General features: G+C 33.7%; 4 protein-coding genes across 6 annotated transcripts; 3 read left to right on the top strand and 1 right to left on the bottom strand.

Moving 5' to 3' along the window:
• Positions 1–3234: 3234 nt before the first annotated feature.
• On the top strand, positions 3235–8800 carry CDC48B (cell division cycle 48B). The gene is made up of 12 exons (XM_022054776.2): positions 3235–3524; positions 3632–3676; positions 4152–4207; positions 4477–4626; positions 5303–5410; positions 5794–5893; positions 6074–6358; positions 6435–6604; positions 7374–7502; positions 7670–7757; positions 7831–7908; positions 8168–8800. The coding sequence occupies exons 1-12, from the start codon at positions 3375–3377 to the stop codon at positions 8636–8638; spliced, it is 1830 nt and encodes a 609-aa protein (XP_021910468.1). The 5' UTR covers positions 3235–3374; the 3' UTR covers positions 8639–8800.
• A 688-nt stretch (positions 8801–9488) lies between these two features.
• On the top strand, positions 9489–16726 carry LOC110824118 (RNA helicase family protein). The gene is made up of 12 exons (XM_022054658.2): positions 9489–9793; positions 9956–10002; positions 10085–10165; positions 10253–10469; positions 10911–11328; positions 11765–11968; positions 12854–13014; positions 13532–13717; positions 14043–14274; positions 14869–15068; positions 15517–15651; positions 15859–16726. Exons 1-12 carry the CDS (start codon positions 9708–9710, stop codon positions 16040–16042), a joined length of 2151 nt encoding a protein of 716 aa, XP_021910350.1. The 5' UTR covers positions 9489–9707; the 3' UTR covers positions 16043–16726.
• Positions 16727–17489: 763 nt separating this feature from the next.
• Positions 17490–21198, top strand: SPR1 (spiral1). 2 transcript variants are annotated; one of them, XM_022054679.2, is made up of 3 exons: positions 17490–17769; positions 20013–20300; positions 20904–21198. In XM_022054679.2, exons 2-3 carry the CDS (start codon positions 20046–20048, stop codon positions 20982–20984), a joined length of 336 nt encoding a protein of 111 aa, XP_021910371.1. In that variant the 5' UTR covers positions 17490–17769; positions 20013–20045; the 3' UTR covers positions 20985–21198. The 2 variants fall into 2 exon arrangements, with proteins under 2 accessions (XP_021910371.1, XP_021910370.1); XM_022054678.2 differs by having other exon boundaries at positions 17493–17769; positions 20009–20300.
• A 775-nt stretch (positions 21199–21973) lies between these two features.
• LOC110824275 (coenzyme Q biosynthesis Coq4 family protein / ubiquinone biosynthesis Coq4 family protein) lies at positions 21974–26088 on the bottom strand. Of its 2 annotated transcripts, none has more exons than XM_022054858.2 (3): positions 25855–26088; positions 24533–24746; positions 21974–22621 (listed from the first exon to the last, which is right to left on the bottom strand). In XM_022054858.2, exons 2-3 carry the CDS (start codon positions 24713–24715, stop codon positions 22127–22129), a joined length of 678 nt encoding a protein of 225 aa, XP_021910550.1. In that variant the 5' UTR covers positions 24716–24746; positions 25855–26088; the 3' UTR covers positions 21974–22126. The 2 variants fall into 2 exon arrangements, with proteins under 2 accessions (XP_021910550.1, XP_021910549.1); XM_022054857.2 differs by having other exon boundaries at positions 24533–24731; positions 25855–26087.
• Between the last annotated feature and the right edge of the window lie 284 nt (positions 26089–26372).

The raw sequence follows: 26372 nt of genomic DNA, 5'->3' as shown, positions 1-26372 counted from the left end.
CAAGGACCGATGTAAGTGTGGCCGAATTCGGCCAAAAACGGCCAACCCGAGGCGAATCGCCACCGCAAGCGGCGGCGCCGTCGTCGAAGCATGGCGGAGCCGCCGTGCCGGAATTGCGATATTGGCCGAAAGGGGCCCTGGGTCTAATTTAGGATTTTTTGGAACACGTGCAGGTACCAGTAGTGCGTTTCAGTTCCCCGGAAAAAATTCAGGGAAAATTAGGGACAGCCTGTAGGCGCACTGTGAAGCCGTGTTCGGACCCCGAAACGAGTAAGGACCCCTCACCCTATTTTCTATCACAGTATTAAAGTTCAATAATGATAAAACAGTATTTCTTGAATCAACGAATGTGTGAAATTGCTTAAGGTCGCTAATGGAGCCCGAGTCTAGTGTGTTTGTCGGTTAACTGTTATTTGGCCTATTTTACAGTTTTAAAATAGGCCAAATTACTGTTTTGCTTGTTTGTGTGTGAATTGATGATGCTTACTGAGGAAAAGGGGAATGAAAGGTTATGTAAATTGATAATTGTATAATGTGATCAGCCTGACTAGATATCTTGGGAGATGGTGGACGGACCGGGTCCGTAGGGAACCCGGGATTGTGGTCTCTCATACTGGACGAGGTATGGAGACCTTATGTGTTTTGGCGCCCATACCAGACGGGGTATGGGGACGGCTCGTTTCACCCTCATACCAGACGGGGTATTGAGGTTTATAGTTTTGACGCCCATACCGGACGGGGTATGGGGACGGCCCTGGAATCAGATTGTAAATGTTAAAGGTTCACGGGTAGCGGGACCCCTATGGATCTCCACGGATACTAGTAGGCTGGTAAAAGAGGAAAAATATGTTGTGTAATGGTTGAATTACAAAAGGCGTGATAAGTATTATGTTATACAGTTTATATGATTTCATGATGATGATAATATTATTGCTTTCGTATATTGTTTTATGAATTTCACCGAGGTAAGTGGATGGTAAAGGTTTTATTATTGATAAAAGGATTTGTTATAAATTATGCTCCATTGGTCTTTTTGTGTTTTCTACCCACCTTTACCTCCGTGACGGTGAGATATCGTGATGTCTTTACTGGGCTAGTGTAGCCCATTCCTTATTTAATCATTTCAGATAAGGAAGACATTGTTCCCGATGCCGTTCCGCAGGAAGACGACGAATGGGACGCCTAAAGACTCCATAGTCATATTCATAACTTTTACTTTCGAGTTTCTCTTTTAGTTAGTTTGATCTTTTATATTTTGAGCACGTTTTTTGTTTTAGTGTAAAGGATGTTAATCGAAATTTTGACTTCGCTTCCACATTTGACATTTTTAATACACATATTTCATTTTAAATTTCCAGAGTCGTTACATAAAGAGCAGATACACAACCGCATAAAAAATTTAAAAAGGTAATTCTCAAAATGTTATGATGTTTTCAAACATGCAATGAGTGGTTTTGCCTGGAATCCAATAACTGAACGATTTGAAGTAGAAGAGGAAGTTTGGGTGCAACTAATAAAGGTAAATGTCTTACCTTATCATATGTTGTTTGCCATGTTTTATACTGTTCAAATATTAATATAATTATTCATCCTAAGCTCACCCGAACAATTAGAATTGAAAAACCTTCAAAGACAGAGCTAATAGGTCTACAAGTGAACACTTATAAACCCTTAAAGACAAAGGAAGATGAGTGATGATGAACATGGTCTGGATGCTACAAGTGAGACACCACTTACCCAAGATTTAAGTGGTAATTTTAATTTTCATGGTCTGGATACTTCATGTGAGGCTCAGACACTCGAAACTTATACTTTAAAACCCGAACCTAAGGTGTAAAAATCTTACATGCGGAAGAAAGCGAGACATTTGACAATAGTCTATGAAAAAGAATATCTGGTTGAAGTTCGAACTATTTTAAATTCAATGAATGAAATATTAACAATTTCAAAAGCGTCTGTTTCAGTAGAAAAACTATATCAAAAAGTTTATCGTATGAGATTAGATCCCCTTCTAGAAACAAAATTTTTTGTGCTACTTATGGATAAACTAAACATGACTAAAGCTTTAATGGCTTGCTCTCTTGATCGACATAGTTTTCATGACTAATTTGCTTCATTTACCTGATAATAACTAATATTAAATCTCAAGTTCGAATATTTTCTACTTGTTATTTTGCTGGTTTTGATTCTTTACTTTTTTCGAATTTTCAGATAATTAAAAATAGAGATTGTTGTTGCTAAAATGCAAGATTACAGTATGATTTTAAGAACCTTTGTCAAACCATATTGAATGTTTAATATATAAATAGGAAAATAGATGAATCTTATTATTCTTATGGACTAATTTATTGTTTTGAATTGATTAATTTATGTTAAATTATTAATTTTTTTAAATCTTTCTGTATTTGTTTGTGCACAATATTTTTTACTATTTATATTTTTTAAGCGGTTTTAATTTACATAGTATTTATTTAATGCTCAAATAATTTGATAATAGGATATAAATATTTTTTATTATTAAATATGAATATGAGATATTTACATATGTATATGTATATATACTGCATATTTTTGTTAGAAAAAATAAATTTAGAATTTTGAAACTAATAAAAAAAATATGATTGAACATATAAAATTCTAATGATGATTAATTTTTTAAACAAAATTAATTAATAAATTAATTCATGATAAATAATTATTTTAAATATATTTTAATTTTTTATTTTTTAAAATAATTTTGATTTAATATAATAATATATAATTATAATTATTATTTATAATATATAAATAATTTTATTTTTATTAAACTTAATTTAATGTGATAATGTAAATAATAATTATTTATTTTATTAAATATAAAAATTTAATTTAATTACGTATAATAATTATTTATTTAAATATAAATTTAATTATATTTTTACATAATTTATTTATTTTTTTATTACATATTTTTATATACTATTTACTATTATATATAATAAAATATAAATAAATTAATAATTTAACTAAAAATATAATTATATTATTTTATTATTAAAATAAAATAACTGTCTTTAATATATATTAATATATAATTATTTAATAATAAAAAATTTTATTATTTTTATTATATATTATTATTATTCAATTCCGATAATTATCATATATTAATTATTATTGTCATATATTAATTATAAATAATTAAATTTATTCAAAAAGGCCTGTAGATTATTCGGAAGGGCTTTGTAAAGTTAGATGTTTGGGGCAACAGAAAGAGGTGAGGTTCTGCTTTCTTACCCGAGAATATTTACACAAGCGGGAGGCATACGTGTGCGCCTCTCGTAGACGAAACCTTCCCTTACTTCTTCTCCCTTCCTATTTCAACCCTTGTCTAGATGGAGAGCTCAAGCAGTAGCTATAGCAGCAGCAACCGAGGACGGGCAGAAGAAGAAATCGCTGGCAACGTAAAAGCTCTCCAAGCTCTTAGAGAACTCATCATCTTCCCTTTTCTTTACTCCCGCGAAGCCCAGAAGCTCGGTCTCAGAGTAACTCTCTTTTGTTTATATTAATCTCTGTATGCGTTTATTTGGGTATAATTGTTCTGAGCTTATTTGATTTTTCTCATCTCTCTTTTCTTTTTTTATTTTCAAAGTGGCCTCGAGGTATGCTGCTGTACGGTCCACCTGGAACAGGGAAGGTACTTGTTGCTGCTATGGAAGTGATAATTTTTGCTGTTATTTTTCCCTTATAGCTTTTTCTATTTGTTTCTTAGCAGATTTTCATTTTTGAAAATTGAAGTTTTAGGCTTCGGTTATATCTTTATTTTTTTTCTTTTTCAGAAAAAAAAGGAATTTCGAGATGAAGATGTTTAAACGAAACTGTTACCATGATTCAATTTTCTTTCTATTTATAGTCAATTCTTACTCGGGCTTCATAATCAATTTTAATGGAATGGGATTAGCGCGGTTTATATGTTTATCACAATAAAGTTCATAATTTTCTTGTTCTTTTTGTTAGTTCTACCTACAGTGAAGTCAGATGCTTGAATTTGGAGTGTTACTTTTCATTGGAAATAGGTCACTGATGTCAGTTGCTCACTAATTTTTTAGTCAAATTCCAAAAGAGTTCTGATTTTCATTTCTCACAATTATTTCATTTGCTCATAATTTTAGACAAGCTTGGTACGTGCAGTTGTTCGAGAATGTGGTGCTCATCTAATTGTAATCAGGTGCCTTATTCTCATCTATCTGTAGAAAAAACAGAAAGTATTACATAAAAACTAATCCTTACATCTGTAAGGAAAACATAAATTGATTACTAACTGACTAGAAACTCTCTAGCCTAATCCTTCGTTCTTTTTTTGACTTTTGCCCATCTATAAACTGTTCATTCTCTGTTGTTGTGGTAGACATTCTGTAATAGTTATATCATGTTGCATTCTTAATGTTTTCAATTTCAATAGGTGCTAACATACTGGTTAAAATGTGTTCTGGGCAGTCCACATTCTGTTCATAGGGCACATGCTGGGGAAAGTGAGAGAATTTTGCGGGAGGCTTTTTCTGAAGCATTATCCCATGCAAAGTTAGGCAAGCCATCAGTGATTTTTATAGATGAAATCGATGCACTCTGTCCTCGCCGTGATTCTAGGTATTGTAGGCCGTGTTTCTTGATAGTTGATGTCTATTAGCCTCTTGCTTTAATATACAAATTCTGTATTTGTGAATTTTGTAATGATGCAATTAGGTACTTTAAGAAGTTTTTTATAGTTGCTATACTGCATAAAGGTCACATTTCCAGACCTTTCAAAGATTAGATGCCACATGGACCAAAGAATTATAGTAAACCAATGTATTCTTATCAATGAAATTCTTAGCAAACATGATTTAAGGAATAAAAATATATTGAATGAATCACCAATATTTTGGTCCTCCTGATCATGCTGGATGGATGCTTGGATAAAAGCTTTTTATTGCATGCTTTAATTTTTTTCCAATAGCAAAAATATTGACCAAGCATGTAGAATATATAACTACAGACCGAACTTGAGACAGGACAGAATACCAACTGATATTGGACAGAAATAATTTCGATATTCACTGATGCAGACCGAATAAATTAAAGAAATTTAGGCAGAGAAAACAAGAAGACCAGATAAATTTAGGGACATAATATATGCCTCTCGTCTTGTTAAGTACCTGCACTGATCTTTTGTGGATTCTAGAATAGTGATACTCTTGTTTCTAGTTTTTAATGATTTTTCTTAATAGTAGAGGAGAGATATGTGCTTATGATTAGCAGAACTGAACTACTGCTACATATGTAGGCGAGAGCAGGATGTGCGCATAGCTTCTCAGCTCTTTACATTGATGGACTCCAATAACCCTTCATTGGCATCCATACCACAGGTTGTTGTTGTTGCATCCACAAACAGGTTATTCCTCTCTTTGGGACTCTTTTGACACAGTTCATTTTTGTCAAAACATCATCATTGTTAGAAAGATTTTATTAGTTCCGTCGGAAGTAAAACATATTTTTTGTATTTTTCAAATGATATAATCTTTATAAGTTACATTTTTGGGTTCCTCCTTTAGTTTATTGTGTCCTATATTTATTATATGGATGTATTATTGTAAATCCACTCTCTCTGGTGTTTTCTGCTTGTCGTAATTTATTCCGGACATCCCAGTCTCTATTAAATGCTAGCAAATTTTGCTGTAGATCTGATGCTAATAAAACCTTGGAACAGTTTAGACGTTGGTTGAATAGTATCTCTTGTAAGAATATACTTCTCATTTGTGGTTTCTCTGTCTGAAGAATTGATTCAATTGACCCAGCCTTAAGAAGGTCTGGTCGTTTTGATGCTGAAATTGAAGTTACTACACCAAATGAAAATGACCGTCTCCAAATTCTTAAGGTAGTAGTTCTTTTTCGAAACAATGATTGTGTTGATTTGTCAATTGAGCCCATCGGCAATTTCATTTGGTTGTCTGAAAAACCTTATAAGAAGTTTAACTGTTTCTGCTTGTTTGTATGTTCTTGCTTTGGGTTATGCTATGGAGATAATTAGATATTTTCTACTTGTATTATTGGTCAGCTTTACACAAAGAAGGTTCCTTTGGATCCCGCAGTTGACTTAGAAGCTATAGCTGCATCTTGCAATGGATATGTTGGGGCTGATTTGGAAGCCTTATGCCGTGAGGCTACTGTTTCTGCAGTTCGGAGGTCTTCAGGTTCAAATGAAAGTGCTAGTTTGTTTAGCTTAACAATGGAAGATTGGAAACATGCAAGGTCTGTGGTTGGCCCAAGTATAACAAGAGGTGTTACTGTTGAAATCCCTAAGGTGTCTTGGGAAGATGTTGGAGGTTTAAGGGATTTGAAGGTCTGTAACTTTTTATAGTCATGTCATGATGCAATTTCCCCTGAACTTCAGCCATATTTACTTTATTCATGGACAGAAAAAGCTCCAACAAGCTGTTGAATGGCCTATCAAGTATTCAGCTGTCTTTACAAGACTAGGGATATCACCTGTACGCGGAGTTCTTCTGCATGGACCCCCAGGATGCTCAAAAACCACTCTTGCCAAAGCTGCTGCCCATGCTGCCCAAGCTTCTTTCTTTTCATTGAGGTATGTTCATTTACATCTCTCTATCATAAAACATGTTTACTTGCCGTGAAAATGTTCAAATCGTTCTAATACTCTATAATTCTTGAGTTTTAAAAAATTGATATGGATTTTTCAAAGACAGTGTCCTATGCAAATAACTAATCCTACATTTTATGAATCACCGGGTGCTAATTGCACTTTAGGCTGAGAATTTGAGATTTATTCTCTTGTTAGATTCACTCTTAGGCAATGTAAAATCTTAACCTCATTACATGTGGTGTTGGGCTGCATTAGTGATTGTGCTTGTTTCTCTGTTAAATGGTACAAGGCGCCCTGCAAATCTTATGATCCTTCATTAGAATTGATTGGTATTGGATTCCTTCTTTTTTTTCTTTTCGATCTTGATAACAAACATTGTCATCTAAGAAAGAAGTGGTATTAATAGAAAGGTGGATTAACTACTAATAGAAATCACAAATCCTTCTGAAACACACCTAATTTGCTTAAAGACATTAGATTCAGGAACCAGCCCTATGAGGAAACATTTCCTCATTTTCTCCACAAACTCAGCAAGAAGTTTGCTCCCATTTTTTTTTTTTTTTTTATATAAAAAAGCTTTCATCTTAGCTTATTCTGAAATACTTACATGGATCGAATTTTCTTGTGTTGGAAGATGTACCTACTCTGGACTCCTTCAGATTTCTGAAATGTTTTAAAATTTGTGTTATAATCCTGTAATTTTTGGAGGATTCATTAAGCGATTCGCTGAGATTAATGAGCTGTAGATCAGTGGTGCAGAACTATATTCAATGTACGTTGGAGAAGGTGAAGCATTATTGCGCAATACATTTCAAAGAGCTCGACTTGCAGCTCCTAGCATAATATTCTTTGATGAGGCTGATGTTGTTGCTGCCAAAAGGTTAGTTTTTAATATTTACTTTGTAGAATTATTTTGTGCTCTTACCAAGGATCAGATTTTTTCATGTTAGAATACAGTGGAATAAGTAGTTGAGTGTTGTATGCAGAGCAAGCATTAGGCACATTCTGTCAAGACTCTTGAGTTACATCTATTTCTTGTAAATGCAGAGGTGGGAGTTCAAGCCACAATGTTACAGTCGGAGAGAGGCTTTTGTCTACGTTGCTGACTGAAATGGATGGCTTAGAAGAGGCAAAAGTGAGTTAAACGCATAAGAAGGTTCTTTGTATAGCTTAATTTTAGTTTGAATACATGCTTAATTCTTTTACAGGGAGTTCTCATTTTAGCTGCTACAAATCGTCCTCATGCAATAGATGCTGCACTCATGCGTCCTGGACGATTTGATATGGTAAGAAGCATGTTCTGATCTATGGGCCTCATGATTGAGCTGTTTAGATCCTTTTTATTTAGTTGTGAAGTCCTCGCCAGTTTGCCTCAGAATTTTAAGTACATTTAAATGCAAATGAGAAGTGTTTTTCCCTATTGCTGGTGACTTAAATGGCGCTATTGACTGTGTAAAAATCGTAATAATATTGCATAACGCAGCATGTTCGAAAGGATATGCACGTTCCTAGAATATTCTTGACCTTCTTTTTATGGAATTGTAGGTGCTTTATGTACCGCCGCCTGACTTAGAAGCACGGTATGAGATACTTCGTGTGCATACAAGGGCCATGAAATTAGGGAAGGATGTAAATCTCAGAAGAATAGCAGAAGATACTGAGCTCTTCACAGGAGCTGAACTGGAGGGCTTGTGTCGGGAGGCGGGCATCGCAGCGCTGAGGGAGAACATAACTGCAACAGCTGTATGTGATTGCCATTTCGAGAATGCGAGGGAGTCACTTAAACCAGCATTAACAAAAGAGGAAATCGATTCACATTCATCATTTATGAAGAAGGCTCAAGCTTCAGCCACCAGGCAACTTGGAGTGAGTGCCAAACTTGACAAAGGCAGAAGGAATTTGTTTGGTCTACCATTTTTCGTTAAAGTTGGTATTCTGAGCTTCATGTTAGTAGCTGCTGCCCAGCATTTCTTCATGCATAGATATCACATTCAACCTCATCTTGCAGTTACATGAAAATTGGGTGTAAGTCAGCTAGTTCCATTAATGAGCTAGGATTAAAATAGAATACACAATGTTTTTTTTTTTTTTTTTATAAAAAATATTATTATAGCCTGGAGAATTCTCTTTTAGTCACTCTAGATGAAAATATAAAAGAGTTTAAAACATTGACTTTCATACATTCCTTTCCATTGTTAGCTAAAAACTTGGAATCAAGAGGGTTACGTGACAGTCAACATTTCAATGATTTACAATAATCCCATGGAAACTATAATATCCTAATTACATCCCAATTAATTTTATCTTATCCTTGAATAAATTATTATTATTATATTATGATTTAAAGAAATAGAGAGAGAGAGAGAGAGAGAGAGAAAATAAAAAGAAGCAAGTGGAAAATAAACAAAGAGAAAACAATCTTCAATTTTCATCATTTTTTTAACCTAAGTCCTAAATGTATCTAAACTAAGTCTTCATCGTACTCTAATTTTGTTCAACCATAATTAAATATATATATATATATAAAGTTAAGAAAAAAAATGTTTAATTTTTCAACCAATTGATAATGTATTATTTCTGTTTACTTTCTTTTAATATATTTTTTAAAAATAAAAGAAGAAAAAAAAATGAAAAATGAAAAAAGAGAGAAGAAAAAGAGCCCTACGATTTACCTTTTTAAAATCCCATCCTTTATTTACTTGGCCCAAATTTTAAATTGAACCCAGTGTTTCAACCCAAGCGCAGTTTTTACACGGCCCATTTTGCACCACTAGAGACCCGGCCTAGCCTTATTATCTTCTGAATTCCAAAACGACACCGTTTTCATGCATCTTTCTATTCCTAAACCGAAAACTAGGAGGAGAGAGAAAAAAAAAAAGATAGGTGTCATAGGGACCGACAGAGAGAGAGAGAGAGAGAGAGGACAACTGACAGACGTGAGCTTCGCGCAGTAAGAGAGGTTTTTTAAGCTGTAGGGGAGATCGGCGACGAGATCTGAACGGTTTAAGGACCTAGTACTTGCCCTCTCTTGCTGTTTGGAAGGGTTTAAGGAAAAAGTAAACAGTTTCTCAAAGTGCATTTGGATATGCCTTCGATGGCGCAAACAGGGCGAAAGAGCTTCGAGCAAAGTCACAAACCTAATGCTAAGCCTTCCAATGAATATTTTGCCAGGTCAGTTCTTCAGTATTTTACTTATTTCCGGTTTTCCTTCCCTCTGATTTTTTGTCTTTGGACAATGTTGATAAATTTAAAATTTCAACTTCTATTATGAATAAAACCTCAAAAAAATTTTATTCTATGACATTTATTATTTTGATTCGATTGCAATTGCAGGAGGCAAAAGATTTTACAACAGAGAAAATCGCTTCCTATTGCTTCAGGTGCAAATTTAAATTGGCTTCTTCTGCTGATTTTATAATGTTCAACAACAATGCTTATTTTGGCGGTATCTTGTTTTATTAGTTGAGAAGCGGCTTGTTGAAGAGGTTAGGAAAAACGATACTTTGATTATTGTTGGTGAAACTGGAAGTGGAAAAACAACACGTAAGTTGTAGTTTTACTTATATATATAATTATATGTTTCTTGTGAAGTTAGTAAAACTTCTAATTAATTGAATTTTTTCTGTGCAGAATTGCCCCAATTTCTTTTTAATGCCGGGTTCTGTCTTGATGGAAAGATTGTGGGGATAACACAACCAAGACGTGTTGCAGCTGTCACTGTGGCGAAAAGAGTAGCCGAGGAATGTGGTACGGAGCTGGGTCAGAAGGTCGGATATTCAATTAGGTTTGATGACAAAACTTCTGCCTCAACAAGGATCAAGTACATGACAGATGGATTACTGTTGAGGTAAAAGAATTAAATTGTGCATTTTATGCTTGTATAATTTATACTGCGTTGACTTTTTTACTTCAGATGCTTTGCAGTTTTCTTTTCGATGGTACCTTTATGTTAAAGGCTGTGCAAAAGTGAATTTGTTACTTGTTGGTTTTGTGTCTCCTTCTATTATGCGGACACATCGTGCATAATAAATTGCAGTTGTTTTCATGTTGATGAAGCTAGTACTTGATCGTTAAATATGCCATATGTGGTAATGGTAGGCTAATTTTATGATGTAATTTCTGATTGAAACATTACCATGCTTAGTTCAGTTATACCAGTAAAGATGGTGGAGAAGATTCAAATTATAAAAATTTTCATATGGTAATATGGTTTTGCATGTCCATGATTTGGAAATTTGTTATTGACCTTTTGTAAGGTTAGCTGATTCAAGTCTCGCTAGATTTACAGGGAAGCATTATTGGATCCATATCTCTCTAGGTACTCGGTCATTATTGTTGATGAAGCTCATGAAAGAACTGTCCACACTGATGTGCTACTGGGGTTGCTAAAAAAGGTTCAGAATGCAAGGTCAAAGTCCTTAAGCAAACAGGCTAATCTTGATAATAAGAAGGCAAGCAATGGCATTCTTTTGAGCAAAGAAGACAGCGATAAATGCATCAGTATTTTCAAACAATGCCAAGGCAGAAAATTCCCTCCTTTGAAGTTAATTGTCATGTCTGCTAGTTTGGATGCGCGAGTTTTTTCTGGTTATTTTGGTGGTGCAAAAGCTGTTCATATTCAAGGGAGGCAGTTTCCTGTAGATATATTTTATACTCTTTATGCTGAAGAAGACTATTTGGATGCAGCATTAGTTACCATATTTCAGGTTTCTACTTTTCTGTTCTTTAGTTTCTCTTTAATAAAGCTTTTCTTTATTAGTGTGTTGTCTGGAGTGAGGTTAGGTGAATTGTCATGTTGGAAATTTTTTTCTAAAGATTTTTTTGGCATTAGTCTATGTCCGTGGGTGACATTTTCTTTTAACACGTGTTTGGTTTGCATTATTTAAATGTTTTGTCCTGGAAGCTTTACGCTATCAATTTCTTCAATTTTCGAGAACTATTCTGTTGGATTGCAGCTTGAATGTTCTTGGACGTCATTTCATATTTAATTGGTTTACGCCACCTCCTTAGTGCCTCCTTAGTGTAACCTGAATTAGGTTTACTGCAGAAGTACTTGAACACTTGATTCTTAATGATCAGTCCTAAACTCACAAACTAACTCTCTGATCAAGTCTTCCTTCTTTTGTCATAACAACTTGTTAGATTCATTTGGAGGAGGGCCCTGGTGATATCCTTGTGTTTCTCACTGGTCAAGAAGAGATTGAAGCTGTTGAAAGATTTATTAAAGAACGACTTCAACAGTTCCCTGAAGGTTACCAGAAGCTGTTAACTGTTCCCATTTTTTCTTCTCTTCCATCTGAACAGCAAATGCGAGTTTTCATGCCTGCTCCAGCTGGTTTCCGTAAGGTAGCTTATTGATTTTTCTGATATTTTATTGTATTTAGTCTATTGCTGTCTTTCTTTCCTTTTTATGCTGCAAGATGAAACCAAGAAACCAAAAAAAAAAAAAAACCGCTGTTCCTTGTGGAAATTTGACTCACAAAATGGTGTATTGCCAGTGTCATATTTAGGAAGCATGTATCCAGGTTATGTTTACAAGTGTTAACTGAAGGAATGGAATTGGAGAAAGAAATCATATTGAAAGCTAAATGCAAAAGCTGTGTTCTAAAGCTGATATATTTGATAGAACCTTGGAATCTGGATCAAGTGGACTAGTCCTTAACTAACAATCCTTAATTGGGTATTTATAATTCATTCGAAGGTTTCTAACTATAATCTAACTATGTCAATAAGGTAAAATTGGTTTCAGAGCTATGTTTCTTTTGAGTCCCAATATAGATTATCTTTGGACATACACTATAGAGGTTAAATATGGTTTTAGGTTTTATCACAGAAATATAGTATGGTTTTAGTGTTGTGGGATCACCCACACGATGTGCACAGCTTAAAGTAAAAGTGGGAAAATAAAGAACTCAAATTAATTTAAAACTTAAGGACTTTATTTTGGATGCAGAGATTAATTTTCATTTCAAGAATTTAGTCTTTAAGTTTCTATTTGGATGATTTATTAGTTATTTAACATTGAAGTATTTCCTTTATTGGCTTGATGTGATAATTGCTTAAAGCCTTTAGTGTTTATGAGTTTTCTCATACATGTGCGACATATAACTTGCCTACTTTTGGGCTTGGGATGTAAAATTCTTGATTATTCTGCAATTGTCTGCTTTACCCTCACCCACTTATGGTCAATTCTGGCGTAAACCCTACATTTGTATGCATTATTCTTTCTAGGTTATATTGGCAACAAATATTGCTGAGACATCGGTCACAATACCTGGAATCAAGTATGTTATTGATCCTGGGTTTGTAAAGGCACGCTCCTATGATCCAGTCAAAGGAATGGAATCGTTGATTATTGTTCCTACCTCAAAAGCACAGGCTCTTCAAAGAAGGTGGGCATGTTGGATCACTTCATTGTTTCAATAACTTGATGATTAGTTAAACATTCAAGATTTAATATCTTTTAAATGTAATGAATGGTTTGGGAGAAGCTGTGCAAGTTCCAGTTCCTCTTAGAATACTTTAATCTTATCCAGGCTTTCTGCCAGGTTAAGGGGTTTGAGGCACTGAGAAACATTCACACTGGCTGATACGATCGCAATGCAGCCTACTATTGATACTTCATTTGAGATTATTTTTTTTTTGCATTTGCTTATGTTTGAACTCTTTCTTTTGCATTTTTTAAATGCAGAAAGTTGGATGCTTAAGTTGAAGATCATTTTTGTTTCCTGTTTCAAATTATATGTATGCTTCTATTTTGCAATTGGAAGATGCACTTTGCAATTCATCATCATGTTAAATATTATATAACTTGATAATAGCATCATTCAACACCCGGTTGGCAATCCACTGGTGTTTATAATTGTTTTTATGGAAAACAGTTTAGAATGACCTACAATTTCTCTGCAGTGGAAGAGCAGGGCGTGAAGGGCCTGGCAAGTGCTTCCGTCTCTATCCAGAGATCGAATTTGAGAAACTCGAGGATTCGACAAAACCAGAGATAAAGCGATGTAACCTCTCAAATGTGATTTTACAGCTTAAGGCCCTTGGTATTGATGATATCCTTGGGTTTGACTTCATGGAAAAACCATCAAGGTGAAGAGGGGCTTTGAGGTTTTGTTGTGCTTAGGCTATATTTTCTTTTTTCATATTTTCTCGATATTTATTACTGTTTTACATGATTAATCACTGGTCAAATAAGAGATAAATATAATGGTTAAAAAAAGATAAGCATCGTATGACTACTTTAGCTTAGAAACATAAGTTTTTCTGCGCTGCTACATTTTCAGTGTTTTCCTGAATTATATGTTGTTCTATGTTTTCTTTGCCTCATTCTTTGTCTTTCTTGCTATGTCTTTATCCTTATGGTGCCTCCAAGTCTTCCCAACTTACTCATCTATTATGTATTCCATTTGAACAGGGCATCTATTGTCAAATCAATGGAGCAACTGTTCTTGCTAGGTGCTTTGACTGATGATTGTAAACTATCTGACCCAGTTGGGCGTCAAATGGCTCGATTCCCTCTAGATCCTATATATTCAAAAGCTCTAATCTTAGCTAATCAGTTCAACTGCTTGCAAGAAATGCTGATTACTGTTGCAATGCTCTCAGTGGAATCTATTTTTTATTCTCCTCGTGAGAAGTCTGAAGAGGTATATGCATATGATTGCTACTCCAGACTTTGTTCCTATTTATTTCTCTTGAATGTAAATTTCGGATGTTAAAGTGGTTGTGAGTCCTTTTAATGCCTTATAAAAGCTGATTTGTTCTATATAAGATATTAGGATAGACAAAATGACAGAAAGGTCAAGAATTGTCCCAGTGTAAGTGAGAAATCAGATATTCTCCTATAGGTATCTTGATGTTTAGGGCATTGTCAAATAAGTTCTTGAACTAAGAATAATGTTGTCTTAGAACCAAATATTAACTATAATTGTAATATAACACATACAAAGAAATTGTAACATGATAAATAATTCAAAAACTAAAATGGCTATTTCGCTCTTTAGGCTAATGATTTTATTATTAGTAGAAGGCTTGGTTCTGTACTTCAATTTGTTTTGGCTACATAAACAATTTCTTGAACTTTTAGTATTGTTCTTGCCCGATTGCTTGTTTTCGGTTTGTGCATATAGAGGTTGTTAAAGCTCCTTATCATTTATATTTTTCATTATTCTACCTCTAACTGTTCTTTTGTCCAGTAATCCTTTTAATAAGTATTACTCTGTTTCCCCCTTGTTTGGCAGGCAAGAACTGCAATGACATGTTTTGCAAGTCCAGAGGGAGATCATCTCACTTTGATCAATGTATATCGAGCATCTAATGATTTACTGGAGAAGAGAAAAATGGAACTTAATAAAACTAAGGATGATAAAATTCTAAGGAAATGGTGCAAGGAAAATTTTATCAACAGTCGTTCTCTGAGGCATGCCCGTGACATACTCAGGTTAGCTGTTATTGCTCTTCTAATTTTGTAAATGCATTCATATTTTCTAAGGTTGGTTGTTATTGCTCTTCTAACTTTTTTAAATGCATTCATATATTCCATCTCAGACATTTGTGGTTTGTGTTAGTACATAATATAAATTGTAAGTCGAGCCTTTTTCTATCAACTTAACTTTTGGATTTATTTGCCAAAAAAAAGTTCTTGGAGCAATTGATCTCCCTGCTCAATTATTTCACGTTGAATTTGAACTTGAGATCTGGTTTAGGGGCTCTCAAAGTGATTTTTAATTACCCTTTTACACAAAAATAAAAGTTTAATTGGTCATTGAACCCAAGTGTTTCACAATTTGAAAAGATCATGTGGATCGAATTTTTCTATCTGTTCATTATTTCAAGTTGTAGAGGCTAGAACCATGCATCCTTCAATTTTGTTACTTGTTTTTTTGCAGTCAAATTCGAGGACATGTTGAACAAATGGGCTTTTGTATTTCTTCTTGTGGGGATGACACACTTGAGTTCCGGAAATGTCTTGCTGCTTCATTTTTCCTTAATGCAGCTCTTAGACAGCCTGAAGGAACATACAGGTAAAGTATTTTTGTTGGCTTGGCTCTTGACAGAAATTTGGTTGGTCCCTTGGGGAACATTTATTGTTGCTGTTGTTCTTTATGTTCTAAATTTATCTGTGACCTTATTACATCTCATTTCAAATCTCATTGGAATAATTTATTTTATTACTATTATTCAAGGCCTATGTTTCCTCCTAACAAGAACTCTCGTATTTATTTAATCAGGGCTTTGGCAAGTGGTCAGGTGGTGCAGATTCACCCTTCTTCTGTTTTATTCCGTGCAAGACCAGATTGCATAATTTTCAATGAGCTTGTCCAAACTAGTCATAAATATGTACGCAATGTAACTAGAATTGATTATTTGTGGTTGACGGAGCTCGCCTCTCATTATTATACTATGCAGACTTGAATTATATGATTTTGTCATAAACAACTGGTAACTCCACTGTGTTCTTTTCTTTCCTTGTCTTTTTGCATGTCCTCTTTGATCTCTTCTCAAGTGATTTCTTGTCTATCACTGCTTTTGAATTTTCTGACCGATTATTTCTGGTGAAATCATCTAGCAGTTGGTGGTATTTAATTCAGGTCAGCAATTCATGCAGCACATAATACGAGCAAAGGAGAAGAAAGTTTTAGTTTGCAGTTCCAATTGGCATCTGAGGTTGATAGGAAACACACGATTCATTTTTACTATGATGAGTGGAGCAATTTTGATTTTGTACATAGAACTGAGTTTTACTGTCTGGCATCTGATCAAATGGAATCAGTCTTGAATCTAACAGGTTCGAAGTCCATACTGCTTATTTTAAGAAATGCACATGTTATGTAGGAAATGCTGCACATGATAAGAAAGACTTCCAGAGGAGTGCATGGGAAGAGAGCCTTTATTTTCTGTTTGAGGTTTTGATTTTTTTTGGGTATAGCAGGTGACGCCGCATCTTGTTTACCTATTGGGTAGACAAACTAAGGTGTAATTTGGGTATAGAAATTTACATTTTTGATATATTCCCATCAGATGTAACAATCAGAAAATTGCAAGTCCTCTTGGCATCTGTTAATATATCAATTAATGTTAGTATCTGAATTCTTTCAATCAATTATATAACCTGAGGACATGGCACCGTATCCAAGTTTAAATTGAAGGCTTGTTATTGTCATGGATTTTTAGTATAATGCCATTGCTTAAGCTTATAAATAAAATAGTTTTCTTTTTTTTATTATTCTGAAAGTGTTAAAAAGATTTCACAGGCAGAAGCCACAAGAATATTCAGAGTATAATTGACCGAAATTTTGTGGTGAAGAAATTCTTTTATCTCTCTTTTCCAAGATTAAATGGTTTTCAACAAATATAATGGCAGAATCGGTGAATTTTTTTGCAAGATTAAATTCTAATAATTTATTTTTTATATGTAAATAAAAAAGATTTTCATTATTCGTATGTAGTTTATATTTATTTTTCATAAAATAATATTTTTTTTAATTAGTTAATATTTTTATGCAAATATAAACTCATTCAATTTCCATTTTAAACTTATGGGGATAAAAATTAAAACTTATTAAATAAATAATTACGTGAGATAAACATTTTCTCTACATGGCTTTGTTCATGGTCATAAAATATAACACGAAATTAAAAAATTATCTTTTTTACTTTTTATTTTTATTTTATCCGGATGTAATTTTTTTTTTTTTTTCAATTGAAAGTCTCTTTCGCACTATTTTTTTAATATTTTTTTTTTATTTTTAGATTTTTAAAAAATTTAAGTTTAAATTTATTGTTATTATTATATTATTACCATGTGAGTTCAAAAAAAAAAGGAAAAAAAAGAGGGAGTACGAGAGAAAGAAAATATAACAAAATTGGCAAATGAGGAGGTTAGCACTCGAAACTCCAGCATCTTCCCGAGGCTATAAAAAAGGAGGGAGGCCAGAAATTGTGGAAAAAAGAGAGAAGCCAGCGGACGAGGGGGATTTTTTGAAGAGGTTTTGGAGGGACGGAGAACAGGGGGAGGCTTGAGGCGCAGGGAAGCAAAGATTTTGGGAAGATCGATAGAAAAGAGAGAGAGGGAGAAAGTTTCTGGAAAAACCGGCGCAAGAAGGAGAGAAGGAGCCCGGATAAAAGTTGCAGTTGTCTAAGTATATTTCTTCTGCTCTCAAATTTCGTTTTCAGAGTTGTTTTAGTAGAAATCGTTTGATTGTAATGCTTGTGGTTCACGTGATTTTCTATTTGAGATGAAGAAATTCAGTTTATATTTTATGTAAGTTGTACCTTAAATCAACATTTTTACTGTGGTTTTTCATTTTATAAATGAATGGCTGTGTTCTTCTCTGTTTCCCTATCGTGCTAATAAATTCTCAAGTTTCCTTCTAATGTCATATATTCGTGAAGGATTTCCTGTTCAATAAAAGAATGCCACTAGATTCATTGATATGACGGTGTACGTGCTTTGAATAGATTGCTTGCTATTTAAAGATCAATTATCTTTAATGTGAAATGTAGATAAATTATTCACCGTGATGATGTTCTTCATGGATTTTTCTTTTACTAAATATTTAGAAACAGCTTCAGGTTTACTGCTGTTGTTGTCTCTTCATTTTAGCATGGTTTTGATCTAACAACTGCTGCAAGTTAGGTTTAAAAGGGACAAACACTACTCTGCTTGCTTCTTTTTTTTTTTTTTTTGCATCAATTGTTTGCATTTGGACTAAGAAAGGGAATTAATTAAGCATGACCTCTTTTTTTCATATGCTTTGTTTACTGTTTGAACTTTTTATCCTAAATTAGTAGCTTCTTTCTTGGCTATTTACTCTCTTTTTTCTTACTGTTTGGCACCTATATCCCATATGCAATTGGCTGCTTTTATTTGGACTAATAAAAAATATTATTAACCTTATTTATTTATTTCTCGTCTCTATTTACTGATTGGGATAACTAGTTTGCATACCCTACATCAATCTTTACATGTTCTTGGTTTACACTCTAATTCCTCATGTAGTTTGAAATTTGACCCCTAATTCCTCTTGTAGTTTCCGAATTTTGTAATTGTTAATTTCTAGGCTAATATCACATTCACACACACATCTCATGGATTAAGGAACAAATAATGCATGCTAACTAAAAACTTGGCTAACTAGACTACACCACAGACTGGTGCCCCTCCACCTTCCTGTCTTGTATCATTTTTTATCTCGAATCTTAGATTCAGACCAGTAATTAAGTTTTTGCATCTGAGCCCATTTCTAATAGGATCAGTGACAACTCCTTAAGATTTTAATTTTATACATTGTTTTGAGGAGTTTTTCACCTTGTGTCTCCCTGGGTGTGACAATTTGTTAGCAGCTTGATGCTGTTGTTTCTGTTGTATAATCAAAGACATGATTCCTGAGGTTCTGGACTGAGATGAGATGCTTTTCTGGATTTTCCTTCATGTGATATCTAATTGTGGTTGATATCTTTAAAAGTTGAGTGCAGTGGCAAAGTATGGTTACAAGAAAGCTGGCTTTGTTTTTCTTTTTCCTTTTTCTTTCTTGTTTGTGGCCTTTTTTTCTTTTTCTTTTTGTTCACATCCACTGGAGGAGCCAGTGTTTTCCATCCTCTCTTTTTTCTTCTTTATTTTTTTTCTATTTTTCAATTTGCATAATTCTGTAAGCAGTTTAGAAAGTGCTCTGCTCGCTCTAGTTCTGCATTGTTCTAAAAGGCTGTTGCATTTGGTTTATGCGATTCAGAACGTAAAATAGTTTTAGCATAGATATGTGAAGTGAGGTTGCCACGAAAATGGAAAATAAAGTGGAGAATATGTTAGCTATGTTTTAGCTTAAGTAGTCATACGCATGATATATATTGGCTATGTTTGGAACATATCCAAAACTTACTTGGAATTTATTTAGAAATCAATATTCATTTCAACTGCAAGATGTTTAAAATCTTACTTCAAATTTTTTAAAGCAAATTGAACTCATATTGAATGCTACAGAAATTGGAAAAAGAAATTTTCAAATTTGATGGTATCTGGAATGAATCCTTCCAATATATATTTTTCTTTTGAAATAAATCCTTCCAATCTATATAGAAATCTATACGAGCTTATTTTTGTCATCCTTAAATAGAACTTGTATTTCTCTTAGATAAAATAAGTCTATTTACAAATGAATTTCACATGAATTTTAAATTGTGCTTGAAACATAGCCATAATTTTGCTTCAATGAGGGATCGCAATGTGGGATCAGGATGGGATAACCAAGGGTATGGATCTTTCTGAGATACCCAATTTACATGGTCATTTTGATAAACACTTATAAGAACACTAAATGTTAGAAGAAAATATTGATGTTTTGATTTACTGCTTGATTCTTACTGATTCCTTCCTGCATCCAGGCAGGGTTTAAAGTTTCCTAGTAACAAGTCAGAGAGCATGAATCGGGGGGTAAGCAGTGGTGGGGGTCAGAGTTCCTTGGGATATCTTTTTGGCAGTGGGGAGGCTCCCAAGGCAATCACCAAGGATGCCCAAGCTGCACCAAATGAAGGGCAGACTTTAAGAAATGTCCCTCCCTCCAAACCTGCTCCTGAATCAGTAGATATTAGCAAGCAGATTCCTGCTGGTATAAATAGCAGTTCTTCAAACAATTATACGAGAGCTGATGGCCAGAACACTGGTAACTTCATTACGGTAAGATTTCATGACAGTCTTGCTAAATTTCTTCTGCTGCTGGTTATTGATATCAGTTGCTCATGCAGTTTAATAATTAGGACATTAACAGTTCATATATTTTTTTCCCCAAGTGGAGTATATGCGTGTTTTGCAATTAAACCTGAACAATTAAGTTGCATTGGCTAATGCATTCTTCTTCACTATTCCAAATTGTTCTCCAACTACTGACAAAGATGAAAATTTGTTGTAAACCATCATCTATTCTCTTGAGGTGAATGAACAGGAGTCATTGTTGAAGTTGTCATACCTAAATAATTTCCGGAGCAGGGCAACATATAGTCGCGATATTTCAGACTTCTGTTAACCTCTTGTGGGAATCTAAGCTACTTCAGTTGCAGCTCTAGGAATTGTGTTTAATGATTTCATTCTTAGCTCCATGTCAATGGTATATGCTTAAAAATACCAGCGAGCTAGGACTTTAAAGAATCTAAACCCCTAATAAGGTTGATAGACTACTGTAGGATAGTCCTTTTAGCCAAAATAACTTTGTGATGACTATTTAACTACCTTCTTTATATCTATACTGGATTGTGATTAATAAATTTCTTTCAATATTTACAGGATCGGCCTTCAACAAAAGTCCATGCTGCACCGGGTGGTGGATCTTCTCTGGGTTACCTCTTTGGTGGTGGCAGTAACTGAAACATTATATTTTTTTCACAATGGGGTGTTTGTTGATTTTTGGAGGCATTTGTATCTTGGATGAAGGTGTTTGTTGATTTTTGTGGCATTTGTTACTTGGATGAAGAAATATTCTCATCCTTTACATGAAGAAACAGGAACTTGCTGGATGGTATGATTGTAATATGTAACTGTTGCGGTGGTTTGGTTCAATCAAAACTGAACTTTAGATGCATCAATGTCTTTTAATAAGGTCAGATGTGGTAAAGATTTTGTTCTTTGCCGCATGGTTATCGTTTACTGTGATTTCTGGGTTATGAGTGATATGTTAATCTGATGAATGTTAATGACCCTACGCCCTTTTGAGGAGAGAGGTTTGGCTTTCCATTTTTGAGGATTTTAAAACGATCATCTTAAGTTTGTTCTTACATGAAGTTTTGATTTAGAGCAATATTTGCTCAATTATGTGGACTCTATCAATGACATTGTTCACATAGTGATCTACATTTGACCATGTTAATTAGCATTAGCATTCAATAAACAATAATCGATTATTTTTCAATGATCTATTATTATAATGAGTATCATAATTGTTATGTTCGCTATTTATGATTGATGAATATAATTATCTATTACCAATAACAAAATTGTAGATAATTGTATTCAGTGATCATGGATAAACAACCATAAATAAGTATTGCTAGGATTACCATAGTCAAACATCATAGATCCAGTTAAATTGATAAATTTATTTCAGTAATATTTTTTCAGATTTAATTTTGCACCATAATTCTTTAAAAATTTTAATTTCAGCTTTGATGTTTAATTAACTAACTACTATTTAATATTGAGGTTACTCAAAATCCGCTGTGAGAAATAAATAATTCTATCATTGTGAACCAGAAAAGAGAAACCTGGTGCATCACTTCCAGCAATGATGCATGAATAAAGACAGATCTACAATGATTTTGCTATAGAACAAATCATCAAGCTCATATGGATATCTCAGATTAGATTGGATACAAGGAAGACTGAATAATTTCTTCCAGGTAATTTATTCATTGCTTGAGGTGTTCAAACAAATTTCAGATTATAAACACAACTTCTTGTGCATGACTTACAGTATCTAACCAACAAGGCATTTCCCCACCAGTTACACCAATTTATTTGAGAGCTGCTGGAGCAGGTACTATCCCCCATTTTCTTCGAACCTCCTCCAAATCCTCGTGAAAGTGTTTCTCATAATACACGCACATGAGATCTGTGCATTGCATGCCAGCCCGGATAGCCCATGGGAAATAATGCTTGAAGAATAAAGTCCTTTGCTTCTCGTTAAATCTTGCCGTGCCCCCAAAAACAGAAAGCAGGGCCATAGGCAAATGCATTTGCTCAAACTCAATCACTTTAAGAGCAGACTCTCCAATCAAGTTGGTGGGAAGACCAAACAGGGTATGCCAGAAATCATGTACCTCTCGAGCACGCATTGCTACATATGCAAGTTCATCTGTGTCCATAAACCGGACTGGTGGGCGGTCATCTGGGGAGAAATTCCTTGATCCCATGAATCTTGCATAAGCAGCACCAAAAGTGTTGGCTGGCATATCCCACGCATGCCCCACTTCTGAAGATATAACACGAGGTTTCTCCAAGAGGACTACCTGTTAAAAAGAAATTTGCCAATACCAAATATCATAAGACTGCAGTCAGAGAAGCCAGGTAAATAATAGTATTGAATCAGCTAAGTAAAAAATGATATACGGATTTCTAAGTAGCAACTATAATTGAGAGAAAAAACGTCCTTTGTACATATAATGAAAAGGTAACATTTATCTTCCTAAGAGAAAGGCGGCAGGTCAGTTGCATATCTAAAACAAGATAGTACAAAAGTGATATGAAACTTTTTCTTCTTAATCCTTTGCTCAAAGGTATATCTACTCCTCAACATTTTAAATCCTTCATATCTAAAGCTATCTTCCCTTTATATTTACTTCCCTAGTTTAGCAAGCTTGAGATGATTGGCACCCCAATCTTTTAAACTACCTTTCTTTTTTTGAAGAAACCAATTTTTTGAACTACCTTGACAAATAATTTTGCATTTTGCTTTACTTTCCTCCATTTTCCAGGTACAAATGGAAATCTAGTGTTCCAATTCTTTGATATATCCACATTTCAACAACAGTTCCTATTTATCATCTTGCAAGATCATTCTTATTAAAACAATTATTATTATTATTATTATTATAACAGTCTAGCTAAACACAGTTGAGATTTACAAGAGGATTCATGGCATAGAAAGCTTATAAAGTTCTCCACTGTTATAGGTAAAGAAATGAGTTTGAAAGAAAAACCAAAAGCTTTAAATATGGCGCTCTTTATCATCTTGCTAGACTTGCATTTTACTTCCACAAGTATTAACAGGGTTGATATCATTGAAAGTTCTGGAATAAGCAATTCAAAGTAGAATTCTGGCGCTCTGTTACAGCATTCAAAGAAAATATTTTTTAAGTAGAAATTTATACATTTTATTGCATTCAAAGAAAACTAAAATATAGAGCAAACAACAGAAAATTTTCAAATATGTTACTATTTATCATCTTCCTACCATTAGACTTTGCAATTTCGTGTACACAGGGTTGAACAAGATTCATAACATAGAAAACTTTTGAAGAAGCTATTCAAAGTACAACTTCAAGGTTGTTTACTGTTTTAATATGCAAAAGGAAAAAGGATTTTAGAGGAGAAACAACTATATAACCTATTAGACCACTTACACAGTTAATTCATTGACTGGAAAAGAGACTAAATGCCCCAAAAAAGTGCATTTTTAACATGCGTGCTCATTTAGGCGTCTTAAGATTGATGGTCCACCACCTAAGCTGCAGATTTTAGACTTAATTTAACATTTTTAATTTATTTATAGCAGTCTTCTTTTAAATATAAGAATTCAATTCATCTCCAAAATCTTCTAAATCTCCTATTAGAATTTACTTGTTCTAATAAATATGATGAACTTAGCTTGATTACTTCAAAAGAACAACAATGATGAAGGAATTTGCTAGAGTTATGTTTTATGATTCTGTGATACAATGATGATTATGTGCTTTAATCAAAACCTCACCTTGAGTGTGCTACTTAAGGCATCCCAAGTGTAACACCTATTTAATTTTCTAGCCAAGAATCCATCAGACCCTACTAGCCAACAATTTGTCAAACCTTAAAACCCAAATGTAGGTTCAATATCTAAGAATCAGGAGGTTATCTAGGTTTAACCTGTCAAGCATGGCACCACTGCAATAGCTGATGAAACAAAATTGTCTAAACTCTCTTTAGCTCAACATCAACATTACTGGTCCCAATATTCCAACTGCTTTTTCTTTTGAGGAACAACAATATTCTGATTGTAGCTAAGCACAATTTAAAAAAATGTCTACACATAGAAACTAACATTTTATTAAATCAATCATTTCCTTTCCATTGACAATCTAACAAACAATAAATATACACAAAAAGAACCAAATAAGACACATCAAAACAAACCAAAACAGAACAGAATAAAAATGTAAGCTTACTCTGCCTTCTGGGCTTTGCTTCATCCTTTCCAGAACTCTTTCAAAAGCAGGTTTTCCAGTTGTTTCCCCAAGAGCAGCTATAAGATCAGCCCTTCGTGGGTCTAGTAATGCACCAACTGCAGAACCAAGGGCAACTGCTGCCTGCTGCCACGGGTTCAGCCTGATACGAACACCCTCTATCATTGTCCCTTATTGTGTTCTAAACATGAAACATCTAAATCAGCACATCAGTGACGCAGGACAAAACTAACATGATAAAATTTTAAAATATTTGAAATCGACAACGATCCTATTAGAAGCAAATCAGATGCTAAACATTTACCGGTCGGAACCTAGAGATTCAAGTTCAGGACAAAATGGAGTAGGAAGGTATAAGGACCTACCGTCAGATGTTCCTATTAATTGTGTGATTAACATGCCGAATTCACTTTTTTTTTTCTTTTTCTTTTTTTTGACATTTATATCATAATGGGTGTGCTGAGTTCATTTGTCAAGAAAAATGTATTCCAAAAGAAAGTGTAGTAAAATTAAGATATGGCAAGATAACTAAAAAAAATTCATGCATTCTCCTTTTTTCTGGTTTCGTTTTGTCAGATATACTTATCATTATTTCTCACTCACATTTATATTATATTTTTCTTATTCATATTTCCAGTATTCAGCTTAATGATTTAACCCATTTCATAAATTATCTTTAATGCTTTGAACCCCCAGAATACAAATATATTTTGCAAGCAGGAATATTCTCCTAATAAACAATAAAAAATATGAAGAACTTAAAGCAGCAGTTATTATGTCTAAAAATAAACATGAAGCAAAATTTACAAACACAGAAGCTAAAGCCATCATGCCCAAGCTAAATCTAGAAACATTAGAAAGGCTAAAATCATTATGTTAGGAGGAAAAGCTACAATGACGCTGATAATGGAACGGTATGCCAAAAGCAGTAGATCAAAAATAGCAGAATATGGTTGTACCTGAAGCAAACATAAAGACTAGGTTAATGAATTTCTAAAGTTTGATTTCAACTACTACTTAAGCATACTCCAGACAGAAAACTAATAATTATTCATACTAACCATTCAATTCCTACTTAAACTATCCCTACTGATGCGAACAAGAAAAATTCCCCATTTTCATTGAACCAATCATAAAATGAACATCACAAATACATATGATTATCAAATCCTGATTCGTTTAGTTACTTACTTCCACGTACATCAATTTATTTCATTCAACATAGTCAGTCTTCTCCACAGAATATCCACACAATAATCTCCCAGAATTGAACAAGTTAATAAGAAAGAAAAATAAAAACATACCTCAAGGCAGGATTCCTCACCACCGATTCTAAATTTTTCTCTCCTGGAAAATTTCCCCGTTCTTGTTCTCTCTCTGTTTTTTCGGGTTCCCCCTCCTCCTCCTCTTTTTCAGAGTCCAGACCCCAAAGAAGAAAAACGCAATCCCCCTCCTGGTTCTCAGCTCTCTCCTTCCCTCCCTCAGCTTTTTTTTTTTTTTTTTGTTCCTCACCTCAAGGGGAAGCCTCCGATGAGCTCAAAAAAAGAATTATTTGTTTTATATATTTTAAAAAACGGAAACCAAACCTAATTGTAATTTACCAGAAAAAATTAAGTTAATTGAAGTGATTAATAAGATCTAATCTTATAATTAACTCAAATTCTTAAAAAGGTTTAAATTAAAATTAAGGTTTCAAAATATATTTTTTTATTTTAATTAAGTACACAAATATTTCTTAATTGTGTGTGTATAAAAAATATATTTTTAATTTTTAAGTAAATATATAATTATTTTAGTTTTGTATATGTACAAGATGTTAACA

This window comes from Carica papaya, chromosome 2 (genome assembly GCF_054855325.1).
Source record: "Carica papaya isolate Zhongbai chromosome 2, ASM5485532v1, whole genome shotgun sequence".
Lineage (NCBI taxonomy): Eukaryota > Viridiplantae > Streptophyta > Magnoliopsida > Brassicales > Caricaceae > Carica > Carica papaya.
The sequence above is the reverse complement of the archived record's forward strand: the minus strand, read 5'-3'. Positions and strand labels throughout refer to the sequence as shown.

Coding starts and splice junctions, on each gene's coding strand:
- CDC48B (XM_022054776.2), top strand. CDS start 3,375: ATGGAGAGCTCAAGCAGTAGCTATAGCAGCAGCAACCGAGGACGGGCA. Junction 7,503..7,669: donor GATGTTGTTGCTGCCAAAAG/GTTAGTTTTTAA, acceptor TTGTAAATGCAG/AGGTGGGAGTTCAAGCCACA. Junction 7,909..8,167: donor GTCCTGGACGATTTGATATG/GTAAGAAGCATG, acceptor ATGGAATTGTAG/GTGCTTTATGTACCGCCGCC.
- LOC110824118 (XM_022054658.2), top strand. CDS start 9,708: ATGCCTTCGATGGCGCAAACAGGGCGAAAGAGCTTCGAGCAAAGTCAC. Junction 13,718..14,042: donor TTCATGGAAAAACCATCAAG/GTGAAGAGGGGC, acceptor CCATTTGAACAG/GGCATCTATTGTCAAATCAA. Junction 15,069..15,516: donor CATGCCCGTGACATACTCAG/GTTAGCTGTTAT, acceptor GTTTTTTTGCAG/TCAAATTCGAGGACATGTTG.
- SPR1 (XM_022054679.2), top strand. CDS start 20,046: ATGAATCGGGGGGTAAGCAGTGGTGGGGGTCAGAGTTCCTTGGGATAT. Junction 20,301..20,903: donor ACACTGGTAACTTCATTACG/GTAAGATTTCAT, acceptor CAATATTTACAG/GATCGGCCTTCAACAAAAGT.
- LOC110824275 (XM_022054858.2), bottom strand. CDS start 24,715: ATGATAGAGGGTGTTCGTATCAGGCTGAACCCGTGGCAGCAGGCAGCA. Junction 22,622..24,532: donor AGCAAAGCCCAGAAGGCAGA/GTAAGCTTACAT, acceptor TCTTTTTAACAG/GTAGTCCTCTTGGAGAAACC.